The sequence below is a fragment of the Protopterus annectens genome, chromosome 2.part0 (genome assembly GCF_019279795.1).
Source record: "Protopterus annectens isolate FY-2018-M chromosome 2.part0, PAN1.0, whole genome shotgun sequence".
NCBI classification, from domain to species: domain Eukaryota; kingdom Metazoa; phylum Chordata; order Ceratodontiformes; family Protopteridae; genus Protopterus; species Protopterus annectens.
Window position 1 is genome coordinate 516,823,128 of NC_056728.1, and position 27,669 is coordinate 516,850,796.

Consider the following 27,669-nt stretch of genomic DNA (forward strand, 5'->3'; position numbering starts at 1 on the left):
CCAGTACCCTTGGGGACTTGCCTCACTTATCCACTCCAGAGGCAGTCGGGAGTCAGCTGTTTCTTTACCTACACTCTTGGTTGGCTGTCACATGAGACAAGTGGGTGAAGAGAATAATATCTATTTGTTCCACATTTACTTTGTTAATAACTACCACATCATCATCCCTACCTCTCCCAGGTGTACCACCAAGAGATTAGCAGTACAGGAGATTGTTGAGCTTCTAAGAAGAGCCATCTAAGAGGTCCCACCAGACCATAGAGAGTCTGGTGTCTATTACAGATTCTTTTTATTGCTCAAGAAATCAAATAACCTCAAGTCCATTTTAGACTTAAGGGGTCTAAACGATCATAAAAAAAAAAAAAAAAAAAAAAAAAAAAAAAGTAAAAAACTTCTGCGTGGTCACAGTTCCAGCAATCCTTCATGTCTACGAGAAGAGGACTGGATGTGATCTTACCTCCAAATCAAAACTGTTAAATATTCCAGAAGGTAACTCTGCTTTCAGCTTGGGGCCAATCAATTGGGGCCAAACAAAACTACACTACTCATCTTCCAACCCACCAAACATACTCAAAACAATTCTCACTTTAACATCACAGCAAAAGACAACACCACTATATACCCAACTGAACACACCAAATTGCTAGGAGTGGAAATAGACAATAAACTAAAATTTGACATTCACATATCCATGACCATAAAAAAGTCCACAAAAAACTAGGAGTGTTATACAGAAATAAGCAACTTCTCACCAAAGCAGCAAAGATTTCAATAGCAAATTCTCACCTTATCTCCACCCTACTTTATGCCTCTCCGATATATACCAACCTAAGGTAATGTGATCTAAACAAGGTAGAGACCTGCTACAACAAAATCACCAAATTCGCAACAGAGGCATCCTACCGTAGTCACCACTGTCTCTCACTTGCTGAACTGGGCTGGCTTGAACTCCCTCACCTCCTTCAATGGTATCAACTATCACTCATTCACAAACTAGTAAACCATCCACTAAATGTCCCATCCCTCCAGAATCTACTCCAACCCTATCGCACCACCAGACCACTAAGCAACAAAACTCACTTGCAGATCACTAAAGCCAATAACTCTGCTGGTGAAGCACTATTCGCTTGTGACATAGCCAAATTATGGAACTCCCTCCCACCCACAATTACCTCTGTACCATCATGCACCCACTTCAAAACTTTACTAAAAGTGCACCTAAAAACATGCTGGCTATGCCCTTGCAACTCCCACTCTAATATCACCCACCCCGTCCAAACACTACCTTTCTTTCCACCCCACTAACTACCTTGATTACAGGAAGCTCAGATGCTCATAAGCCTAGTACTTATTATACAGCAGGAACTTCTTATTGTAACATTTGTTAATGTCTGTTATGTACTTTGCAGATAAAGATTCTAGTTGTCTACTGTTGTACTATGTTCTTCATCTGTAAATATGTTTGTAATTAATTGCTATGTTAAATTGTTAATCGCTATGTAATCCAATGTAACTACTGTCTGTTTATTTTAGCTGTGGAGCTTTTCTCCCCAGGCCTCCACTGAAAAAGGACCTACATCCAATCGAACACTCCAGGTCAACAAATGTAAATAAATAAATAAATAAATAGCAATTCTACACTTTGCCATTCAGTCTCAACTTGGGCCCCCTGGGTGGTCACTGAGGGCACGGCTGTTGTGATACTACATCTTAGGTTAAAAGGGTTCTGGATTTTCCCATATCCAGATAATTGATTCCTAATCACCACAATGAAAGAGCTGCTGTTTAAATCAAGAAACCATTTCATTCATTTGTGTTTGTCCTTGGGTTTTTCAGTACATCTTTTAAAATCTCAAATGCTGTCTTCTCAAACTCTTAAGTTGATAAGATGTGATCTGGTGTTGAGTTTAAGAATTTTCTAAACTTCCAGAAGACAAACTCACATTTCTAAGGACTGCTGTCTCAAAGCTCTACCAAATGTCTTTCCCTCCTGCATCACTGATTCTCGAAGTTCTAGGTCTGATGGGTGCCACAATTATCAATGCTTTCCATGCTTGATTCTACATGATGGTGTTACAGTGGACCTTGAGCATAAAATGATCTTAATTTTATTGACATGGTATGGAGACTATCTGTCTTTCATTGGCCTGCAGACATCATCTAGACTGGTTGATCCAATCCCCATCTGTCACAACTTGAATAACTTTCATTCCAACTCTTTCAATGACCGCGATGATCACAGAAGCCCTCTCTCTGGGGTTGAGAGAGAAGGGGATTTGACGTAAAAATAGCCCAAGACAAAATGGTCTCAACAAGTGGCTCATCTTCACCTCAGTGTCAAAGAGATGATGGAAGTTCTTTTAGCATTGCTGACTTTTCGGGACTTACTTACCCAGGGTGTGATCTCTAGCGGTACAGATAATATTTCTGTGGAATGGTATATTAACAAGTAAGGGGGAATCTAGTCCTTCCCCACTCCCCCCATCAAGAGGCCATGAGGATCTGGCAATGAATGATGTCTTCACAATGGTTTCTGACATCAGTTTGCATTCCAGGATGGACCATCCTTTTGGCAGAGAGGCTCAGAAAATGTATCTTGATTCCTGATGACAGGACCCTCAATTCATTAATAGTGCAGATGAATTTTCACTACCGGGGCCAGCCTTGCTGTCACCTCTTAACATCTTTGACCAATGTCAAATGCAGCAACTATTTTGCCCTTATCCCTCTAAAGGACAGACACCCACGGATGCTCTGGTACATCAGTGGCCTCATGGATTCCTTTGTGCTTTCACTGAATTACCTCTCATTACATAGTTCTTGGAGAAATTCTCCCTGTACAAGACCTCCTTATCCTCATAGCCCCCTTTTGGCCCTGGCAGATATAGCTCCCGATGCTTTGGCCTCATCTCTAGGAACAGCCCTGTCTATTCAATCTCAATTCAGATCTGCTATCTGACTAATCTGGCAAACCTCATCTGACTGTATCATCCACAAAGTTCACTGATTGGTCTCAATGATGTGGAACATCATCCCCTGACTAGAGTTGACCCAGTAGTCAGGGACTTATGGACACACATAGATAGTAATCTAGTCTTTGACCAATATGTGTCTACAGTAGTGAGGAAATCATTCTATGTCGCTCAACCTATAAACAAAATTATGGCATACAAGTACAAAGAAGTCATTGATCCACTGTATTCGGCATTCATCAGACCTATCATTAAGTATAATGCACCCTTTGGTATCTACCTAACCAGACATATCCAACAACTGGAACATCCACAGAGGTTTCTCACTAAAAGAATACAGGGCTTAAGTAAAATGTCCTGTGCAGACCACATCAAGACCTTATCACTGTATTCTGTCTCCTATAGGCTTTTGAAGGGAGATCTATGCCTGTCATACAAGGCATTGTCAGACCCCACTCTGCTGGACCTCCTGCACATCCAAAAAAAATCAAACAGCACCAAAATTACTCATTCTAAAGACTTAAACCTTGCCTGTGAAATAAATAGGAATTGCTGGAGACTCAGGTATGTATCCCAGAGACTACCCTATCTAAGGAACAAGCTCACCATCCATGTGAAGCAGAGTTCCCCTCGAACCCAATTCAAGTGCAACTTGGACAATTGGATGGGAAACATGAAAATCCTCCCTGGTTTGGCACCTGTAAATGGTTCTTCTCCCAGGCCCCTGCTTATAAATGTTTCTTCTCCCAAACCCATGTTTACACTTATCAAGGGTATCAGAACTTGTCAGAGATTTGGGATGCATGGCAAGGCTTAAAAAGGCTCATGTGGTCATTAGCCTAGTAAACATTTATGAAACGCCTGAAAGTAGCAACATGTATAAAATGGTGGTGGTATGAATGTTTATAATACTAGTGGGGCTAGATTTTCTTAAATGTTGATACTAACAAAGGCCATGTAACACAGATTTAAAATTCTATTTACTTTTTCCCTATGTGAAAATGTAGAAGGATCATCTGTGGAAAAGAAAATGACAATTTGTCTAGAATGAAAAATATGAAAAATATATGGAAGCTGCAAATGGTGGCCAAGCAGTGTGTGCAGCATATTTTGACCATGCCAAGACATTCCACATCATTCTTCATGCTGGCATCATACAAAAGTCAAATAAACCCATAAGTCATAAGATGGATAGTAAACTGGCTGAAAGACAGAACTCACACAGTGAGAGTGACAGGTAGTTCATCTGCAAGTACGAAAGTGACCAGCATTGCCTCTCAGGGCCTGTACTGGGACCTCTCCTTTTTGATATTTACTTCTCAGATCTTCAAGCAGAGAGGCAAGACCTCTGACTAACAAAGGCCACTGCAAACTTGGAGGTTTTAATAAGCCACCCTATAACAACCAAAACCTCCAGAATTAATTCTACTTGGTAAAAAACCGATGTACTAAAAATGGGCTCAGACTAAATACTAAAAATGTAGTATCATAATTTTTATTGGACAGCTCCTCCCATCATACTGTAGACATAAAATATCTCTGCAGAACTGAAATGCAGTCAGGTTATTTGGATTGGTATATTTCTCTCATGTGGGGGCCTGAGGTTCATAGGTTCATAGGTTGGTACTAGGCTATCGGCCCTAGGGCTTATACAAGCCTAGCCATAACAATTCCCTGGATATTTCTTTCCACAATATTTACTTCTCTGGACCCCTGTCTAGCAGGGTGAATTTCATGATCCCTGGGGTGAATATCCTATCTCCCATCCAATCATCAAGGTTCCTTTTGAAGAGGGCCAATGAGGCACTCTGCTTGACATGTATGGGCAGTCTATTCCAGAGTATGGGGAGTCTCTGGGTCAGGAACCTATCACTCCAGCATGTTTTGTTCATTGTGATGACAAGGTTTAGATCCCTGGAGCGTGTGGCTCTGAGGGATTGGGATTTCTTTAATTGGAGCATGTCCAACAGCTCAGGGTTTGACATGGCCTTGTATGTTAAGCAGAGATCGCCTCTGAGTAGACGATATGCCACAAAGTATAGCTGGAGTTTTTTTAGATGGTCAACATATGGCATCTGCTTTAGGCCTGTGATTCTTTTAGTGAGGTATTTCTGTGGCCTTTCCAGCTGTTGCAGATGTCTTGTGAGGTACATACCAAACGGGGCATTATACTCTACAATGGGTCTAATGAGGGATGAGTACAGTGGGACAATGACCTCCTTTTTTCTGGATGAAAAGCCCTTAGTGATGAGGTGTGCCACATAGAAGGATTTCCTGACTGTTGTGGCGATGTGGTTATCGAAAGTCCACCTGTGTCCCTAATCTCTCATCACACTTTCGATGCTTAGTGTCCTGCCACCTATGTGGTAATTCATGGGTACATGTTTTTTTCCAAAGGGGATAACTATACATTTCTTGGCATTAAGCTTTAGCCCATGACTCTGGCACCAGGCATCTGTTTCTGTAAGGTCCTTTTGTAGAATATCCACATCATTTGGGGATTCAATAATGGCTCCCAGTTTGTAGTCATCTGGAAACGTTGTTAGCTAGAGTCCTTTAGTGTTGGCCTGTACTTCAGAGAAGTAGATGCCAAACAAGAGTGATCCCAGGACTGAACCCTGAGGTACTCCACTTGTCTGGAGCTGGATTTGGAGTTGGCTACCTTTACTGTCTAGGTTCTGTCAGTAAGCCAGTTGGCAACCCATCGAGTGACGTAGGGATTTATGCCCAGCTTAGTAAGTTTATCTATGATTCCAGAGTGGGGGATGGTGTCGAAGGCCTTGGCGAGGTCCAGATAGGCTGTGTAGACCGCCTTACCCTCGTCCACAGCTCTGGAGACTGATTCAAAGAAGTCAATCAGATTCAGACGACAAGATCAGCACTTCACAAACCCAGACTGGGTGGTGTCCAGTGTTTGAAGGTTGCCAATGTCTTTGTTTATAAGTTCCATGATAATGCGTTCCATGCCCTTGCAGATCAGGCTTGTCAGACTGATGGTACGGTAGTTCCCGGGATCCAAGGCGGATCCCTCTTTGTGGAGTGGGATAACTGTAGCTGTGCGCCATTCAGTGGGCACGAAGCCTGAGGTGAGGCTATGATTAAACATGACACTCAGGTGAGGTGCCAGTTCATTTTGTAGTTCATAGGTTATAGGTTCATAGGTTCATACTAGGCTATCTGCCCTAGGGCATTTATAAGCATAGCCCGAGTATGCGTGGCTTTCGCCACCCCTTGGAATGTGAATACTATGCCCATTTAGGGTTTAGTTTACTGTGCCTTTGTCTAGTAGTGACACAGAAATGACCCCCGGGGTAAACCTACGATCTCCCATCCACCCGTCAAGATTTCTCTTGAAGAGAGTCAGTGAGGGGCTCTGCCGAACATGGGCTGGGATTCTGTTCCAGAGTGTAGGGAGCCTCTGGGTTATGAATCTGTCCCTCCAGCACGTCCTATTTATTTCTGTGTTGAGGTTCAAATCTCTCGCTCTCGTGGCTCTGGTGGATTTGGATTTTCTGAGGTGGAGCATGTCCATTAATTCCGGATTGGACATGGCCTTGTACGTCAGACATAGATCACCTCTGAGTAGGCGGTATGCGACTGAATACAGCTGGAGTTTCTTCAGCCGGGCAGCATATGACATATGTTTGAGACTCTTGATCCTCTTGGTGAGGTACTTTTGGGGTCTTTCTAGCTGCTGCAGGTGTCGGGTAAGGTACATCCCAAATGGGGCATTGTACTCAATTATGGGCCTGATAAGGGAAGAGTATAGGGGCACAATGACCTCTCTTGATCTAGATGTGAATCCTTTCATGACAAGGTGGGTAATATAGAAGGTCTTCCTAACCACCTTGGCAACGTGAGTGTCAAATGAGAGGTTACTGTCAACTTGGGTCCCAAGGTCCCTGATTACTTCTTCCGTACTTAATGGATTACCACCTATGTGATAATTTGTGGGTACTTTGTTTTTCCCAGAGGGTATGACTATACAGGGTATGACTATACATTTTTTGGCGTTCAGTTTAAGGCCATGGCTCTGGCACCAGTTATCCATTTCTATGAGGCCTTTCTGAAGGATGCTTGTGTCCGCTGGAGTATCAATTATGGCGCCCAGTTTGCAGTCGTCTGCGAACTTTGGTAGCCACAATCCTCCTATGTTTGCTTGCACCTCAGAAAAATAAATGCCAAACAAGAGGGGTCCCAGGACTGAGCCCTGTGGGACACCACTTGTGACTGGCTTAGAGTCTGACATGGCTCCAGCAATTCTGACCTTGTGGGTTCTGTCCTTGAGCCAGTTTGCAACCCATCTTATGACATATGGGTTTACATTTAAGCTGGTGAGCTTGTCTATGATGCCCGAGTGGGGTATTGTGTCGAAGGCTTTTGCAAGATCAAGGTAGGCTGTGTGAACTGCCTTACCCTCATCAATGGCCTTAGTGACAGTTTCAAAAAAGTCGACCAGGTTCAAAAGGCAGGATCTGCCCTTGACAAAGCCAAATTGGGTAGGATCCAGTGTCTGTAGGTCCCCAATGTCTTTGTTTATGAGTTCCATAATGATCCTCTCCATAGCTTTGCAGACCAGGCTCATCAAGCTTATGGGGTGGTAATTTCCAGGGTCCGTAGAAGCACCTCCTTTGTGGAGTGGGACCACTGTTACTGTATGCCATTCTTTAGGTATGTATCCTGTAGTAAGGCTAAGATTAAACAGCAGCCTTATGCGCGGGTTTAGTTCCTCTTGGAGTTCATGTAGCACACAACCCGGGACACCGTCTGGTCCCATTGATGCTGTGTTTTTAGCTTTGGAGAGGACAGCTCTCACCTGGGCATCTGAGATGTCAGGGAGGCTACACTCTGCTGGGATAGATATTTCTCCTTTTGGGGGAGGGGGAGAGAAATTTGCACTGAACCTGTCTGCCAGTATGTTGGCAATGTCTGTGGGTTCAGTGTATTTTTTGTCATTTTGGACTAACTCTGAGCATATCTGGGAGTTTCCACCCAGGTTTCTAACATAACTAAAGAAGGCCTTGTGATTGTCTTTAGTGTCTTTTGCGATTTTTCTCTCGAAGTTGGCCTTGGATGATTTTATGAGTGATCGTAGTTTTTTGCTAGTACTGATCAGAGATGCCTTCCCTTTTGGGGATTTTGCTCTGGCATGTAGTAGCTTCCTCCACCTGATGTAAAGCTTGTTTATGGCTGGGGTCCACCAGACAGGATGCCTGCTTTTGGGGGAATGGGTCTTGGTTTTATTTGGGATTGCATGATCCATGCATTCTTGAAGGTGTCCGTAGAAAGCGTTTATAAAGGATTCAGCGGTGTGGACTGTGGTTTTCACTGGCCCAGGGGCCTTGAAGGATACCACTTCAGTCTTGAGAAGTGTGAAGTCAGCTTTTGAGAAATTCTTCACTGGGGTCTTTTGTGCTGAGGGTGGGGGCGGGATGTGGATTTCCAGTGAGATTAATTTATGGTCTGATCTCACCAATGAGGGGTATACTTTCGGTGTGGAGCATTGTGTACCCATGTCTGTGATTATCAGGTCTAGTATATTATCTCCTCTTGTGGGAGTGGTGACTAGTTGTTCCATCGCATTTGAGTTTATGAATTCTAGGAACCTTTGGGCTAGGGTGTTGGGGCTTGAGTAATGCTCCCAGTCTATGTTTGGGTAGTTGAAGTCTCCCAATATGATGGTATTTTGAGAGACATGCATACTCTCCAGTGTCTTCAGGAAGGCTGAGTGGGGTTCCTGAGTTTGAGAGGGTGGTCTGTAGCATGCTACAAACTGTAGGGTAGTTTTGCCTATGGTTAGTTGCACCTGGATGGTCTCCGATGCTTCGTGCGTTGCCACTAACCTGGAGGTGTGGGTATCTTTGATGAATATGGATACTCACCCTCCTTTTGTGGTTCAGTCCAAGTTTTGAGGCCGAAAAGCATGATATGAGGTATAACCTGGTAGTGCTGGGGTGCTCTCAGGAGCCTTGAACCAGGTTTCAGTCACTGCACAGACATCGATGTTCTCCATACTGAGGAGGGCTTCAAGAGCATGCATCTTGAGGTTTAGACTTCTGGCATTGAGCAGCATTACCCTTAGTTGTTTTCCACTTGTGTTTTCTAGGGAGGTGGGTTTGTCTTTTGAGCCTTGCCTAAAAAGGCACTATGGGGTGGCAAGAGCCTTGGCCAATATCCAGAAGCCCAGGGGTGACAGGTGCAAGCCGTCCCTTACAAAGCAGCGTGGCTTGTGAAGCATGTCATCCCAAGCAGACAGACATTGGATCCCCTTAGAATGACACCAGTAATTGAGCAAATTGTTAAAGCTGATCATTTTGTCTTTGTACTGTGGCATCATTCTTGGTGAGGGTAAGATGCTGCTCAGGGTCAGGGTCATACCGGCCTGGGATACATAATCAGAGAGCTCCTCTATGTCTCTTTTCATGTAGTCCAGGGAGGTACGTCTCAGGTCATTCACACCGGCATGGACAATGACTGAGTCATATTTGTACTTGCTTTGGATTGACCTGAGTGCTTGTGTTATGTGGCGGATTCTAGCGCCCGACAGGCAGCTTACTGTAACCCTTTCCTTGTTCAGTCTGGTGAGCGGGACGTCAGTGTGTCTGACTATGGAGTCACCAGCCTGAGATGTCATCTGGTCCCATGGATGCTGTATTCTTAGCTTTGGAGAGTGCGGTTTCTACCTGTGTGGCTGTGATTACCAGAATTTGGCGATCTTTTGATATTGAGATGGGTCCTTTAGGATGTGAGAGGGGGGGTGAAGTTGGCACTAAATCGATCTGCCAGGATATTGGCAATATCCTTGGGATCAGTATATTTAATGCCATTGTGTTGTAGCTCAGAACAGATCTGAGCATTGCCATTTAGATTCTTGACATAACTATATAATGCCTTGTGGTTGTCTTTGGAATCTTTGGCAATTTTATTTTTGTAACTAGCTTTTGAGGATTTTATGAGGGATCTCAGCTTCTTACTGAGGCTGGTGAGGGAGTTTTTTGCATCCTGGGATTTTCCTCTTTTCTGCAACAGTTTCTTCATTCTGATGTGTGGTAAAGGAAATATCTCTTACTGTACATTTAAGGAACAAGTTCACAAACTGAGTTCCCTAAACCTGGCATATGATATTTCATGTATCAAACAAAGCAGACACCATATAGTCTAGTTTCCATTTTTTTCTATGTGTTTTACATTAGAGTAGAATTTGCTATTGACGTCATTGAGTTGTGCTAACTGCCTAAGTTTCTGCTGAGCAGACCTTTAGGCAGTTTGCATGATTTTTCATTGGAGTGTCTTTTAACTGGTTTTCTTCTGTAGATCTCACATAATTTTTATTTTTTAGTGTCAGCCCATTTTTCTATTATGGTTTGTTGTTTGACAGTTTAATTATGTTATCAATTAGTTTAATCTTATTTATTTTAGATACTTAGATTTAGATCCATTTTGTTGGTAATGCTATAATCTAATTGATTAGAATTTTATTTTGTATTGTACTTTATTCTTTTATTTTAATATTTTTCTTTCTAATATAACCACATTTCATTTCTAACTGGTTTAATGAGATTGGCTGTGTGTAATTCTAAAGATGACTTTTAACAGTAAAAACAAACATTACCAGATCCATACTCATAACCATACTATCAACTGCCCTGACATATGCATATATCCTCACCTCCTTTGAAGAACCATACTTTTACCACTTAAACTACTCTACTAAACAGACAGCAATACACACTTCTACACTACCAATTAGTCAAATTAATATCAACTCAACTCCCAGCTATCGAAGACCAAAATACCATAGTGTCTCCCACATTAAGTACAATATACCTAGGGCCCCAGGCATTATTGTAAAAGTATATTTTATATATTTTATATATTTTATATATATATATATTATATATTAGATTTTTATAGATATATATTTTTTTTAAAAAAGTTCAGATATCAACAGTAACCATATTCTATTTCTGTTCCTATTTCATCTTAAAAATTAAAAGATGGAAGAAAGAAGAAAGCACATAGTCACTTAAGTTCCTAAAAGATTAGTAATTCTAAACCTTGATAATTATTAATTACAGGTCAGCTGGGTGGAGAAGATATATTAGTCACTCCTAAGACAGTAATCTAAAACCTGACTTCTGGAATTATTTAACAGGTCAGCTGAGAAGATATATTAGGTGGAGTACAATATACCCACAGTAAAAAGAATTAAATATCTAACCAACTTTATTAATAACTCGGCATTAAGACTCATTAAACCCTCCTTAAAAGATGGTGACATCCACCCTAACCCTGGCCCTACCAATCCTCCTACCCTAATAAACCAACCCATACTCACCAACTCTTTCCTAATAGGACATCTAAATATCCGCAGCCTTAACAACAAAGTAACCCATCTCCATGCCCTTTTAGACACCCATAACTTTGACATCCTCTGTCTGACAGAAACATGGTTAAAACCTGAGACCAAAGACAATGAAATCATTCCCCAAGGGTATAATGTACTGAGACAAGACCGTATAAAAAGAAAGGGTGGGGGAGTAGCAGTCTTTTTCAAAGACAAACTCCAGATCTCCACTTTACCATTCTACCCACCTCAAGATAGTAACGCAGAGGTACTTATCACCAGACTTCAAATCAACCAAAACAAATCTTTATACATCATCTGCATCTACCTTCCACCAGGTAATAATATCAGTACTATAGAGTATATACTAAGCTGGGTGTCCTTAACTTACCCCAAAGAAGCTATTATACTTGGTGATTTTAATACTGATTGGAAAGCTATCAATGCTGATAATCCTACCTCCCATATCAACCTTCATGGCTTCAGTCAAACTATCACCTTTACAACCAGAATTAATAAACCAAACAAAAAAAGAGAGCACCCTAGACTGGATACTTATAAACAGACAAAAACAAACTTACAATGTAGGAACTCTACCTGATGATGTCAGTGATCATACCTTAACTTACATCCTTAGGCATAAGAATGATATCACAGTTCCACCCATATACAGAACCATACGCACCAATAAACACTTCAACCCAGTATCATTCCAAAATGACCTAAGTGCCTGTGACTGGAACCTTTTAAAAACCCTACCTCTTGAAGAGACTGTCAATTATCTAAACACTAAATTCCTAACTATCCTTGACAGGCATGCACCCAAAAGGTCCATCAGAATTAAGGCCAAATCAGCCCCCTGGCTTTTCAAAGAAACCAGACAAAAATCTTACTTAGGAATAAATCCTGGGCTAAGTGGAGAGCTAACAAAAATATTTCTGATCAACAAATTTTTAAGCAACTAAGAAATAGTACAAAAAAGGGAATACTCTTGGATAAAAAGAACTACTACTACAAACTACAGCAAAATCACCAAAATAACCCCCAGAGGTTCTGGTCTAGTATCAATAAACTCCTTTCCCCAGGGCACTCTCCTACTCCTACCCCACTTCAGGCAGACCCTGATTCCCTTTTCAAACTGCCAATGCCTTCAACTCCTTCTTCACAGATACCATACAAGGACTAGCTAGTCAACTTACTCCAGACAACTCAAGCCTACCCACCACCACACCTAACACTCTACCAGCATTTTATATGCAACCAATCTCTACCACCCTCATCTACAAACTCATTCAAAAACTTAAGCCATGTACTCCTTCTTGGACCAGCTACCTTCTGAATACCTCCAAAAAGCAGCCAAAGTAATTTCCTATCCCATATCCATCCTCATAAATAGAACCATTAAAGAGGGAAAAGTTCCAGACATCTGGAAAATCTCCCACATTATCCCCCTTCACAAAGGTGGTAACTCAAATGATTATTCTAACTACCGACCAATAGCTCTTTTATCACCCTTAGCAAAAATCATGGAAAAATGTGTTCACCAGCAACTTTTAAACCATTTAACTCAAAATAACACAATAGCTAAGTGCCAGCATGGTTTTAGGCCAGCACATAGCACCACTACTGCCTTGTTATCCTTTACAGATGCCATAAATAGAAATCGAAACAACAATAACCCCTCATCTGCACTCTTTATTGACCTCTCAAAAGCTTTTGATATGGTAAACCATACCCTTCTTATCAACATTCTTGAATCCTATTCCGTTGACTCTCTGGCTATTAAATGGTTCATGTCCTACCTAACCAATAGACAACAAGCAGTTCTCTGGGAAAATAATATATCATCCCTTCTACCAGTCTCCCTTGGAGTCCCTCAAGGGTCCATTCTAGGCCCACTTCTTTTTTCCCTTTTTATCAACGACCTCCATGTAGCAATCCCACAAGCCACCTGCATTCAATATGCAGATGATTCAACATTAATATGCTCAGCTAGTTCCACATCTGAGCTACAGTCTCTGACTCAAAATGTTTTCAATACTGTTGAAACATGGTTTACAAAACGTTGCCTCCTTCTTAATGCTAAAAAAACCAAGCTCCTTCTCTTTACACCCACTAGCAAGTCCCCCCCTATAGATTTCTCTATCATCTCCAATAATCACACTACCATATACCCCGACTCTACCACCAAATTGTTAGGAATAACTATTGACAATAATCTTACGTTTGATATCCACATAAATAATACCATAAAAACTGTCAACAGAAAAATAGGCACCTTATATCGAATCAAAAGTTTCCTAACTCCAATAGCCAGAACCAAAATTGCACACTCCCATTTAATTTCAACACTGCTATATGCCTGTCCCATATACACTAACCTCAAAAAAAAATAATCTTGTCAGACTAGCACATGCCTACAACAGCATCGCCAGATTTGCCACTGGCAATCCCTTTAGAACTCACCACTGTTTAAATCTAATGCAGCTAGGCTGGATTGAACTTGAAAACCACCTGAATATCTCCCAACTAACCATTGCCCATAAGATATTTTATCAACCTAATAGCACTCCTGTACTATCCAATCTCATAATCCCCTATAAAAATCTAAACTCCCTACACTCTTCTAGTAAACTTCTAGCTAACATAACCAAGACTAACAACACAGCTGGTGATTCCCTGTTTTCTAATGCAGTGGGAAAAAACTGGAACCTACTCCCCAATGATCTTACATCACTTACTTCCTTGCCTCTCTTTAAACAAAACCTCAAAAAACACCTTAAAACACACTGGTTATGCCCCTGCAGTAACCCTGACTAACCTTCTGCTTTTTCTACCTTATAACCCTACTTTTACTAACTTATAACCCTGACTAACCATCTGGTTTTGCTAACTTTTATTTGCACCTCTTTCTATATATTGCAAACACTTTGCGTACTTATTGAAGCAGAAATGAACTGGTGAACACAATGGAACAGACTGCTGGACTTTATACTATTGTTGATCACAAAACACTCTTATTTTCATTATTTGTTCAGACCCTTTTCTCACTTTTCTGTGTAATTAATTTAGCACATAATATTTGTAACTTTTATATTAATGTGCATGTCATCTTTTATCTCCATTTTTTTATTTACTTCTTCTAGTATCTTTACTTAACTACTTTCATTTACTATGTATCAACTATGATTTGCATCACGTGTATTTTTATTTTAAATTTTATAATTAATTTGTCTACTACTGGAGCTTTTCTCCCCGGGCCTCTACTGAAAATGGAAATATATCCAGTTAGACTAGCCAGGTCAACAAATGTAAAATAAATAAATAAAATAAAAAATTCAGTGTATTTCTGATGTGCAGTGTGTGATGTTACATTTTTTGTTTGTTGTTTACATTGAAATGAATGGGATATGCAGTCTTTGTTTTACTTATACATTTTTATTTATTTAACAAATGGCAAATAAATAAATAATTTTGTTTTCCTAACTTCTTTTAATAGAAGTGAATTTGTTTTATTACTTTTTACTATATGTGAAAATTTGAGTTTGAGCAATATTTTTTGGTGAGCTAGGGTGTTTTGGGGCTGTATATATGTATGTGTTTTGTGTTTGCAGTGTGTAAACCTCAACTTCTGATTTTAACAAGTAACATAACCTCCCTGAGTTTTCAGTTTTCCTCCTAAATCCCAATGACATTGTGACGAGTGAAATTGTGATCCTTTGCATATGTGTTTTATGTGTGCATTTGTGTTGCAATCAGAGCCCCACCTACTACTAATTCTCTGGTCTAAGTCCTCTCATTGCCATGAGAATCAATGGCTCCCCAGCTTTGTTGAACAAGCTATACATATACATATACATGGCTATATCACTAGGCTGTATCACAGAATGAATGACCAAAAAGTGTGACCACAGACAGGAAATGCATTTTATACAACATAATTATTAACTGTCTCAATTTTTAACACTGGCATTCAATTCTGCTGTGCTGCGTACAGAAATGTATGATACAAGTCCATCTTCTGGGCTACCAGGCAGATGGTGTGTCTCACTCCTTTGGACAAGCAACCCTACAGCAGAAAATGAGATATGAAAAGTGATGCCCATGAGCAGCTCTCCCTGTTCCCAAACATGTGACATATGATTACTTGGGGAGAAAATGCAAAAACAATTGAACAGAAGTCCTAAGGAAGGCAGTGACATGTCCGAGTCTTTACAGACTACACACAGCTACAAGTTCCAAAGAAGAAGTTAAAGGAAAGCAGTCATAATTAGTGAAGAACAACCTGTCTATAACACCTGTCATTCCATGGTAGCCTGATCACAGAATACATATTTACTCTAGAGGCAAGACTTTTCAGGTTCGTACCACTTCCAAAACAAGCAGCTCCACGAATAGGCTGGCAGTGGACTGCTGTGGCATGTAGGAGAAGGAATAAGGTTGTTAGAGAACAACAATTACAAAAGCTAGAGGGAATGCAGTGTAATTAACTGTATGTTTCTGTGCAAGTAGAGTTTACCAAAAGCAGAGTACTGCTGTTTAGCTACCCTACATTACCACTGGCAGTGGTATCACTCCCTGTATCCTTCTTCCCTCCCCAATTATACAAGTGATGCCTGGGTTATAGTTAGCCTTGGAATACATTAGGATATTTTTACTCATGGTCTGCAAACCACCCGTGTAAATCTTCACGGAGTTGAAAAATAAAGCAACTGACAACAATACTGATAAGGGTGTGTGTGTGTGTGTGTGTGTGTGTGTGTGTGTGTGTGCATTTGAGCTATTAACCTCCAAATTAACTAAAGGAAGTAGTGTGCCTAAAGCAGGCAGAACCACCTAAAACAATGATGACCTAACTGTAGGCCTGAACATGGACTCCCCCTCACAAATACAAGGACGTAAGATGGCTGCATATCTGAACACAGAGAACAGATCTTAGGCAGCCTGATTAATAATGCATCTTGTAAGCTGGAAATGACAAAGCCTCTGTACGAGTGCTGAATATTCTCTTTCCCAACACAAGCAACAGTGTAAAAATGATGAAGTGCAAAGATGGGAGTAATGACATAATTGGGAAAATACATTATGTAAGAGTAAATTAGTGAAATCAACGTGACCACAAACACATACAAAGCCATCTCATTTAATATTTCACCCAAGCTCATATTACTAAACAGCAGAAGAAATGTTTTACTTCAAAAACATTAAAATCTTACCGCTAATAAGAGCAAGAAAGCAAAGATAGAGAAGGAAAGATATTCACAACTGTAGGCTTACTTATTCTTCCAATAAAGGTTTGCTACCGAGTAATGCCAAACCTCCAAAGAAAACAAAACATACTTTTTATCAAGCTACAATTTGTTATTGGTAGCAAAAATAATCTATTAGCCCTCAGGGGGTTAATTAAAAAGTCCTTTTTATTTATTTTTGAAGAAACCATTTTTAAAATGCTCTGCCACGCCTGTCATGTCAAGGGATTGTGTTTCTTATTTTGAAGAAATTAATACATTCCCATAAATTGTTATAATAGCGATTCAGACCATGGCCTCTATGGCATTAAAGCACATCTGGTCTCTGTTTTTAATGAAATCAATGGAAACTATTGCAGTACATTAATAATACCAAGAACCGATATGTTGTATCCAGAAAGAGGCCTCTGTAAGTTGTGTGAAAAGTTTCTCTCACATCTTAAAGCATTTTAACACTGACAAATGTTTGTGGCATTTCATCATTTATCATAAGACAAAAATAATTATTTATATTTTTAATAAATCTTGCGATATGCTAGCAGCTCAACTATTCTACATGGCCAGAGAAAGTGGTTTAATGCAGCATATTAACACTATTCACTACTAATGTGTTTTATCCTTTTGTCCTAGGTTTGATTCTGTCAACCTCCATTCCTTACTGTGTAACTCAGAGTAGATCAACCAGTGGAAATGTTTCTCAAACCTGCAGGGCAATGTACATATATTTAAATAAATTTAATAATGACTAACAGGAATCCATAGCCTTTCTTTAAACAATCTACATTTGATGTACTGTCATTGTAATTGACAAACAGTAGGTTATTGAAGTGCAAAATACACAAGTTAGAAAAATAATTTTTCAGTGCTGATGGCAACCAATAATAGGATTTAAACGTTTCTGCTGTTAAAAAATTGTAGCAACAGCATGACACTCTTCCATTTTCTTTTCTAACAACAACTTGCTTTCTGGTGAAAAAGATAATGAAACGAAAAGCCCAGTTCTGTGTGGGGATAAAATCATGGCCTTCTGGGTTGGGGGTTTGTATAATGTTTAAGGTGTTTACCTCACTGATACAACAAGGTACAGAGTTTGACAATCACCTTTGAAAGGGACATTGACAAGGCTTTAAATAGCCGTCAAGAGCAGCTAGCCTAGTACTTACCTATATAGAAATGCAATCCAGCTTTCTCTACCCACCAGGATAAAAACAAAGAAGAACAATATCTGATGACTGATTTTCTGATTTTATTGACTGCTCACACAATATAATTACAAAAAGAAAAAAGGCACTTTCAAAAAAAGTGGGAAAAAAAACTCTTGTGATTTATTTAGCAGTAAATATCTCCTATACCGTCCCCATGTACTTAGATGTATAACTGCTCAGTCATGGAGGAATGTCAAAAGCCATCAGCAACAAGACTCGCTCCTGCTGCCTATGTGCAGATTTGTGTTACAGAATATGGTAAGCATGAAACATAGCTAAACTACAAGCAATGCATAAACTCTCAAAACTCTGGTTCCCTCATGACCCCCCCCCCCCCCCCCACCTGACTAATCAGTGTAGCCATGTTACAGGCACAGAATTCACAATATACAAAAATGTTACCAACAAAAACAGTCACTGTTTATGAAATGAACTCCAACAAAAAAGGATTCATTATAAGTGGCTGTGATAAAACTAATAATAAAAAAGATTCTTGTTGTATGCTTGTGATACTCAGAACTGCAACAGTTAATGTGCAATTATATATAAATATATATAAACTCCAAAACTCCTATATCTTAGAGCATTCCCTCTTCTCTGAGGTTCGGCAATCTCAGAGTTAGTATATATAAATAGAGGTGCTTTGGGAGATGCAATCCCCCTCCACATTGGTGGTGCAGGCGGGCTGGTCACCCCACTGGAAAAAAAATCTATAAATGTATAATAGTGACAGATTAAGAGATATATTCATATATGTATACACACATACACACACACACACACACACACACACACACACACACACACACACGTGTGTGTGTGTGTGTGTGTGTGTGTGTGTGTGTGTGTGTGTGTGTGTGTGTGTATCTATATTCACCTATATCTATCTATATATGTATTTGTGTATGTGCTTCTGAAACTACCTCCTAGTTTTCCCTCTATAAGAAAGCAAATATGTTGGTATTTTTCATTAAAAGTTGATGGTTTAAAATTTTGCATTAGTCTTAAGAATATTTTATCTCAACAAAAATCTAACATATTTAGTAAGTATACCTGTACATATGTACATTCATATATACATTGCTGAAGTAACTAAATGTATAATGTTGCAATAACTGTCTAAAACTGTTATACCATATGTACTATGAGACCATGAGCCACATGGTTGTCTGACATGCATTCGTGACTTGCACTACTTAATATGTGCTCTGTACTACTAGAGGTACCTGGGTCATGAATGAAAAGAGAAAATGAACCAGTTCCCCCACCTGGTCATTAAATGGAAATAAAATAAATAATAAATAAATGACTCATCTAGTTACTGCAATAGATATTACACTAGCACTGGGTAATATGTCAAACCCATTCTTTGGTATCACCAAGACTGTTGTATTGCCCACAGATGGGGCCAATCTCATGTGAGACCTTCTGAAATGTGCATGACAGATGAGGAGTTGAAAGCAGGATTTAAGACAAAAACTCTAAGGGGATGTACTTTACAGAGGAATCCAGTAAAACATGCCTGTTATAAGTGATAGTCATAGGAAGGACAGAGGAGTTACAGAATCTGCTGGACATAGTAATTCCTAGGCTGATATGGTCAGAGGTAGTAACCACAGAAATTCAAACATCATAGACAGCATGCAGAGGACAGCCAGCAACATTCTGATGGGGATGAGGGTGGTTGTGTATGAGGAAGATCTCCAACAGCCTGCCTATAGCAATTCCATATCCTGCTGTCTCTGCAGACAGGTCATCAGCTCCTACACTACTTTAAATATACACAATAATATTCCCCACTTATACTGCAGACATCAGGTTTGGGTTTATGAATTTTTTTGACAATCTAAAATCAAATAGATGATCTCACTTCTAATATGCTTAGGATATGGTATATAACAGGTTCCAAGTTCTTCACTATACACAACTAACAAATTAGCATACATGAATTGCCATTTATTTTGAAAGTATTCTGAAATTATAATGATAACTTTTTACAATGATGGAATTTTTTTCCTTCCTTTAGGGTATGTTTGGCTCCATAAGATAACTAAAGGGAAAGTAGGCCTAATTTTAAAAGTCGCAGTCTTACCTGTAACGTTCCTTTACCTAGTATCTTATATGCATCTAGCTTTCTTCCTCACTTAACTACGAAAATTCCATGCCACAGAAATGTTTACTTCAGATTATGGAGCAAGTCAAAGATGCATTTCAGTGCATAATACTGTCTAACAGGATGTTTTTGAAGTACAGCATTCAGCTTTGGAACACTCATTCATAACTTCATTGGTACTTCCTAGGCTATTGCTCCATGCGGATCTTTAGAAACCTTACCATACATTCCCATGAAGTTTTTAGCCCTTATATATTAAGTATGAAGAACCCAGAGATGAGCAGAACATTTATGTGTTGACCCTTACCCGTTTGCTAGTTCTCAATGAATTGATATAAACAGTCCAGTCCAGCAGTAAGTAATTTGCCTCTACATTTTCAGTGCCTTTATAAGGAGATAATAAGGGCAGTGATAAGGCCACTGTAAGAGTGGACAGTGTAATTTGTGTTGTCATTCCATTCTATAATCATCCTGTTATTGAAGTATAAACTGAGAAGCTTCTGAAAGAACTCCTGTTGGAAAAATAAAAATACCCCAGGTAGGGGCCGGAGTGATGCATTCTTTTATTGTAGCATTACTACGCATATTACATCATAGTTTATATAGCATTCTTCCACCATATTACTATATGTAAACTTTCAATACCTGCATGCATTTTTATGCCCGGATTCCCTATTGAATATTGTAAAACATCCAGCATTGTGAAAACATAATGAACTTTTGGTCGCAGCACTTTACAAAAACAAAAATGGCCAATTCAGCATGAAAAATGCCATTATGTGTGTACCCCTCCCCCACCCCCAAAAAGTATGCCTCTGGGTTGTTGCTACCAGTATCCATGACACATGATCATAGGACAGTATTTAAGAAATACCGAAACCTCTTTCTCCAGCTACTAGTTCAGACAATTACTCTAGATAACTGTTAAGTTCTGCGGTGTTACTTAAGTTAGAGATTTACAAGGATCCTAGTAATTAATTTACACAGACTGTTTATTCTCCCTAGCCACTGAGTTTTTGGAGGTCTACTAAATGTTCCTATCTGATGCAAGCTCCCAGCTCCCTCTGATGTGGCTCAAGAGACATGGGAAGAAACCAACAAGCCTGGTCTATAGGATTTCTCTATTACTCAAGAACAAAGGATGCATCCTTTTTTTTTTTAGTTGTTTCTGCTAAGGGAACAGTTCTCTCAGTAGTTGTTCCCCATTATGTATACTCTTAAGACATGATGGACAAAAAATATATTTTTTTAAATCTTTTCTTACGCCTAGATGAACTTGAAAACTACATACATATATCCATTTAACTACAAAGAAAAAGAAATGGGTTTTTAGTGGGCATTGCAAATGACGAGTATATGATCTTTCTTAAATAGGCTTTGCCCCAACCCAGCAAAGACTCTTAATTGTTTACAAATTACTGAGCAAAATCAGACATAACACAAAGGACAGAGAGGAGGCAAAACCACGTTTGGTCACCAATTATTGTCAATGGAAAGAAGTACCATGTTCTGACGAAACTCAAAATGAAGCTTGAACAGCTAGAAGTAACTGGACATTTGAGATGGACAGCTGGAATGGCTCTTCTTATTCAGTCGATTCTCTGCAGCCTCTTTTACATCATTTTTTTTTTCATTACATTTAGTAGTGGTAATACATATTAAGCACAAGCCATCTTATGGTTTTCCTTTTCAACCCTATCATCCTTAGGCATTCTTAGTAATATTTGAATATATCAGAATTTACTGTATACAAATTCCTTGTTGCACATGTTTCATGTAAATCATTCTCACTGAGTAACATGCTTGTATCTTTTTTGCACTGATTGTATTTAGTTCTTCCACTGTAAACTCCTTCTCGAACTGAATACCATAGGCACTTTAATGTCATTTAAACACTTCCTTCCGTGTAGTTATTATTGTTTTGCTCCTTGCTAATGCAAGGGTTGAGTCTGGAGAAGGTCCATTTGGAGCAGAGCTCTCCCCAGGTTAAAAAAGTAAAATAAATAAATAAATAAAATAATAGTTCTGGATAACTAGCACTTTTAGAGAATGACCAACAAAAATATACCGGAACTTTCAAGACTGCACTTATCAGCTGCTAAAATGCAGTACTGAATAGTAATATCTATAAGTTATACTCGTCCAATTCATTTTTGTTGTTTGATGAAGTCCTTATAGAAAACTTTCTTGGCTATTCTGATAATCATCTTACCCCTTCCCAACCAAGATTTACATATAATGTTGATAACACTTGTGTCTAAGTATTGTGACTGTATAAAAAGGCTTATGGTCACTCCAAAATGTGTTCCCATCATTTATTTTGTTACTGGACAATGCTTTGCAGGTGGACAGGCATATAAGGTCATGTTGTATAAAGAAAGGATGTCCCGTCCTGGGCAGCTCGTCACTCGGCTAGTATAGAAAAGCTTGAAAAGGATCTTGTTTGCACCGTACATCACATTTATGCTCCTCGCACAGAATGTAGGGCATAAAAGGGAAGTATGGACACAACTACCAAGAACTTCTTTTGCCACCAGTTTGAAAACCATAATTGCTCAAGTCTGGCTTTGCCTATTCTTCTGTGAAAGCCCATCTGTAAGCCATTTCTGCTTGTCTTCCCTTGACACCTCCTCCTTTGTCTTCTCATTTTGAAGACAAAAAATTTCTTAAAGGCGTACTCCATATTAGGCCTTCAAGAAAACCTATTCCTCCTCCTTGAAACCTTAATTTTAGTTTGGAAAAATTGACTCAGGCAGCTCAGGTACTATTTGGATAAAAGTAGGATTATTCGTAAGTCTGATCAACTTTTTGTTTCCTTTCATCCCAGGACATTGGGTTTGGCTGTTTCTAAGCAAACCATCTCCTTCTGGATATCTAAGGCCATTTCCTTTTGTTATGCTTTTCATGGCAAGTCTCCGCTTCTGTTAGCTCATTCTACTAATTTTTTACTTCTTCTGGTGCCTTCTTCAAGGGGTTGGACACCAATTCCATCCCAGAAGCTGCTACTTGGTCTTCACTACATAGCTTTATTAAGCATTATAAGTTGGGTATGGTTTCTAGGCCACAGCAGGTTTTGCTGAAGCCATTTTATGTGGGTTTGTTGAGGGTTATTCTCAGCCTTCCACCTCCCACTCTGTTTCTTGAGCTTTTTCAGTCTCCCTTCTTTCAGGAATACCACAACAGTGATATAGAAGGACATTGTACAGTTGTGTAAAATATTACCATAACAGTAGATGTCCTTCTCTTCACTGCTGCAGTATTCACCCCCTCCCTCCAGCCCCCTCTTCTTTATTCTGCATTTTTTCATTCCGAATGTGCATGGACTCCTTTGTCCTGTGATGATTGTTCGCTTCTGGGGCAATTCAGTTCTGGGTAGTAGTGTCTGTACATCCCTTTTAAGCCCAACATACTGTGCAAGGGGCATAAATGTGACATATGGCGCAAACAAGATTCTTTTCAAGCTTTTCCGTACTGGCAGAGTGACGGGATGCCCAGGATGGGACTTTCCTTCTTTCAGGAATACTGCAACAGTGAAGAGAAGAACATCCTACTTATGAACCTATATTAACTTTCTTGGGTGGCGTAAGCCAGGGAACCTTGTTGGCTAGGCTTACTTAGACCCTTGGGCCGATAGCCTAGTACCTACCTATGAACCTAAATACTGTTATGGTAAGATTTTAAACAACTGTACTTTCTTTAAATATAGTTTATGAAAACTGACTGACATTGAGCACACAAGTTATTGTTTGCCTCTAATTATGTTATTTAATATGTTGTCTTGCACAGTGATGGGCTACACATTAAGCTCTCCCATATGAATACCTTTTGAGACTTACTGCAGGTAAGTCTTGGAGCATACCTGTCTCTCAACCACTTAAAGAAAGAGCAAGCAAAAATAACGAGGTACAAAGGTCCACAATTAGGGACAGATTTTAATTATTGATATTACTGACATAGAAATTTACTAGAATAGCAGGTTTTGTATCAGCATGCATTTTCTGAAGTCTGAAACTCAACTATTTAACATTATTTAGTAACTCCAATCCCCAACGGTTTGCCAGAAAACCCCAAATATTTTGAGAGCGACACCAAAAATATGAAGCAGAAATCTGGGCATTCTATGGAAATCTGGACATTTGAGAGGTTGGGTACAACACAGGTCACCTGACCAAGAACAAGTCAGGCATATAACACAGCGACCTAAATAAAAACAATGTTCTCATGATGCAATGCAATGCACATCTGTCAGATTGGTACAGACCATAGAACTGCCTATATACACAAGTAAAGGCAGTTCAGTAAGCATTCTGATGATGATGATGATGACGACTAACAGGTGCTGGTTTGAGTGCTTTCACTAAAAAGTCAAAAGTTCTTCTGCAACACTAGAGCTGATTATGGAAATGCTAAACTTGCACATACTGCTTATGTTTTCTGTTCCAAAGTTACAACTTCAGTTATCACATTTTGGCAAAAGCAGCAAAGGTCCAGAATTCCAAGTTCTGTGGTAACAAGTGACTGACACCTCAAACAAAAATTCCCAAAACATGATGAGAGTTACAGCTTGCATATTATACATATTCTTTCCCCGTTTCATTCTTTTTGGATCCTTAGCACTGTGAAAATCTGAAAGAATATACGATTTATGTGTCCTGTAATAATCTTTTTGAGCTGGTTTTACTGCACAGCTGGCTCTATCTTTTGGAACCTCAGAAGATGTAGTTCATGAGAGCAAATAGGATGCAATAATTGTTGCTGCATTAAGGACTCAGGCAGGGAGAGGGAAACACAGACTGATAAACTTCTCATGAACAAAATCCTTCCTATATTGTGTAGTACATAATTAATAATCAGGATAAAAATTCCTACGGTTTTCCTGAAAGGTGTCACATGTTCTTTAAGAATGATTTTGCAAAACATAAACATATGTAGTGCTAACTGCATTATGACTTAGTATAGCTTCTGGAATGACTCAATGTCACACTTCCATCACTCAGCCATTTAACAGCATGCAAAATACTGCAGGTGAATAACTACTGTCTGTATTATAAATGGAATAGTGTTATCTCGCAGCCAAATGGAAAGACTTGGGTTATAAATATCACAGATGTAAAGAACACTGTATACTTCATAGGAAGGAGAATTACAACAGCTGCCAATCACACACTGTTGTATTTTTGTTTTACTCCTTCACTTACATGCAGTACCAAATGTACCACCTTTGGGACTCCAAATCAGAAACGATGTGTCAAGGAAATAGGTTTTAATAATTTGGTCAATCCTTCCTCCTAAAATTTGTAAATGGCTTATGAGTTTCTTGAAGCCAAGTTCCTGCTGGCTGCTGATTAGAGAAGTACAGTTACTAATCCGATGTTCCATAAAAATATCTTATGTTTATTTGCTCCTACAACTGCCCAGCAATTTAGATAGTCAGCTGTAAGATCTATGATAAACCTCTAGCCTGTTCCAGATGTATATTCTCCCTTGGGGAGGTCAAAGTACCATTTGATTTAATTAAATGGCAATTATAATTCCCCAAAGGAAGGCCTACTTTAGTGTAAAATATTCTCCACAGAGAGCTTTGATACATTACAGATGTGATTTTTCTTTTTTCCATTTTCAAAACAGTTTATATTAACTGATAAATATGCAAACAATTGCCCAGATGAAAGGAACTGTTGGTGCAGAGCCCTCAGAACATTAACTTCTATACAGCTGCTGGTCAAAGTCTGACCTCAGGAGTAGTGTTATTATGTTTCTAACAATTTCATGGCCTTGAACAGAAATACTTACATGGCATGCATTTGTTACCAACTGTAAATACTACTTAGCTTTAGCTGAATTTCACTGAGATCAGAAAATGGCAGAAGAAAACTGGCAAGACATAGCCTGACATGTGAAACAGATTAACATTCTGTAGACTAAATGAATTTTTTTTTCAAACTTATCACCTTTGGGAAAAAATTAACAGGGAAAGATACAAGTCACCGCAGTCAATACAGAAAAAAACATACCTTCTGTGAAATATGATTAACCCAGAGAGATGTACAGTTACTCAGGTCAGGTCCCTGTGGGTCCCACAATGCATCAGGAGCTAAACACATGTAGGTGGCCACACCTGCAAGAATAACAAAATGTCATTTTAATATGCACCAAGTTTCATTATGCAACAGAAAATCTTGAGGATGGATTATTTTTATAATGCGCTTTGAAGAGAGGAAAATGTCTTTCAAAAATATATCCAAGGCTCACACAGAAATAATGTGCTAATTCACTTACATTTACGTAAAGCAATGTATAGGATCACTTTTTGACATAAAGTGTGAGCTGCGCATACCTGTTTGGTAGATTACCTCTATATGCCTCTGTAACCAGAACAGAATTCATTAATCCTAAACTAAGTATACAGATTTCTGTGTTCCGCTAGATTGGCAGTACCCTCTAAGCAGCTAGCTATTCAATGTATTTTGCTTTCTTGTTTAGAGCCTTATTTGTACTCCTACACAGAGGTAAATGTGATTTTTATAAACCAAACATCTCACGACAGGAGCCAATTTCTGCTAACAAAATACTTGCTAACTGACCTACAACAAAACACGCGTCTATGTCTGGTGGAGTCAAAGACCTGTATGCCATTGTAGATTTTTTAACCAGTGTGCTAATGCATTCTTATTTTCAAGGGCAATTTACAAGTTTCTTCTTATCAGTTATCAATGTTTGCATTTACACATGTTTGCCAAGACATTTAAAAAAAATGGCAATTTCTAAATAACTTTTTATATACATTAGTCTGAAAGTAAGCACTTCAGGTTTGCAAAGTAAATACCTTATTATTGCCTGTTTTTAATTATTATTACATGTCTTCTTACAAATCATGAATCTGTAGTATGAACAAAGGCATCCTGGTTTATCTTTCAAAATATATCCAACATTTTTGATAATTCCTTGTTCCTGTTTAAAACACGTGCTTCAATAAATCATATTTCATTCATATGCTTACAAGACTATAGTACAGTCATGTATAGAAAAAAGCATCACAAAAGTTATTCCTAGATAAGTGTAGAAAAATGACCAAAAACCAAGAAAAAAATCCAAAACAGCCTAGTAGAAGGCAAGTCTTTGTCATTGGAGACGAAAACGCAATTTTGTCAAGAGCGTTAATCTGCAGTTTTTATATGTTCGTGTCTTACTTGGTGGAATTAAACAGTGGAACCTTTGCTGGTGTGTTTCCTGCCTTCTACTAGGCTATTCCTAGATAACACACAGCTTAAGGTATTAACAATATGAATTATAAAATACACTGTAACATTTTGATAGAAGGAAAATATGGTAGCAATATATATTTTTTTTATTTTCCAGTTTTAATTTTGAATCAAGACACTACATACAACTTTGGCAACAATTCCGCAACATTATGAAAAAAATCACTCCAGAATCCTCTCCATAAGCTTCAACCAACACTATCAATTATCCTAAAGTGAATGGGTTAGCCTAAATGCATTCCCAGCTTTAATTCAGTACCACTATAACCCATACTAAGTGTCACAATGTTTATAAATGGTGATGACAGCAAAATATATGATAAAATTGGATGCCAAACGTGGGTCACTAATCAGACTGGAAACATCGCAGACAAAATTAGAAATGTTCTATTGTTTTGTTTAAATGATCACCTTAAACTATTTCTATTCTACTGCCTCAAGACTTTTGCAATACCTACCTGTCTGGTTCTGCTTGTTATGACAAAGACAAGCAGAGCCATTCTCTCTTTCACTGACTAAGA

At 39.0% G+C, this 27,669-nt stretch overlaps 1 protein-coding gene across 15 annotated transcripts in view; it reads right to left on the bottom strand.

Moving 5' to 3' along the window:
* ADGRL3 (adhesion G protein-coupled receptor L3) overlaps positions 1-27,669 on the bottom strand; it is a 3,684,852-nt gene that overhangs the window by 647,955 nt on the left and 3,009,228 nt on the right. For all 15 annotated transcript variants that reach the window (XM_044060915.1, XM_044060918.1, XM_044060917.1 and 12 more), the window contains one exon: positions 25,901-26,004. In XM_044060915.1, coding sequence (XP_043916850.1) covers positions 25,901-26,004 — 104 coding nt within the window. The remainder of the gene's footprint in view (positions 1-25,900; positions 26,005-27,669) is intronic.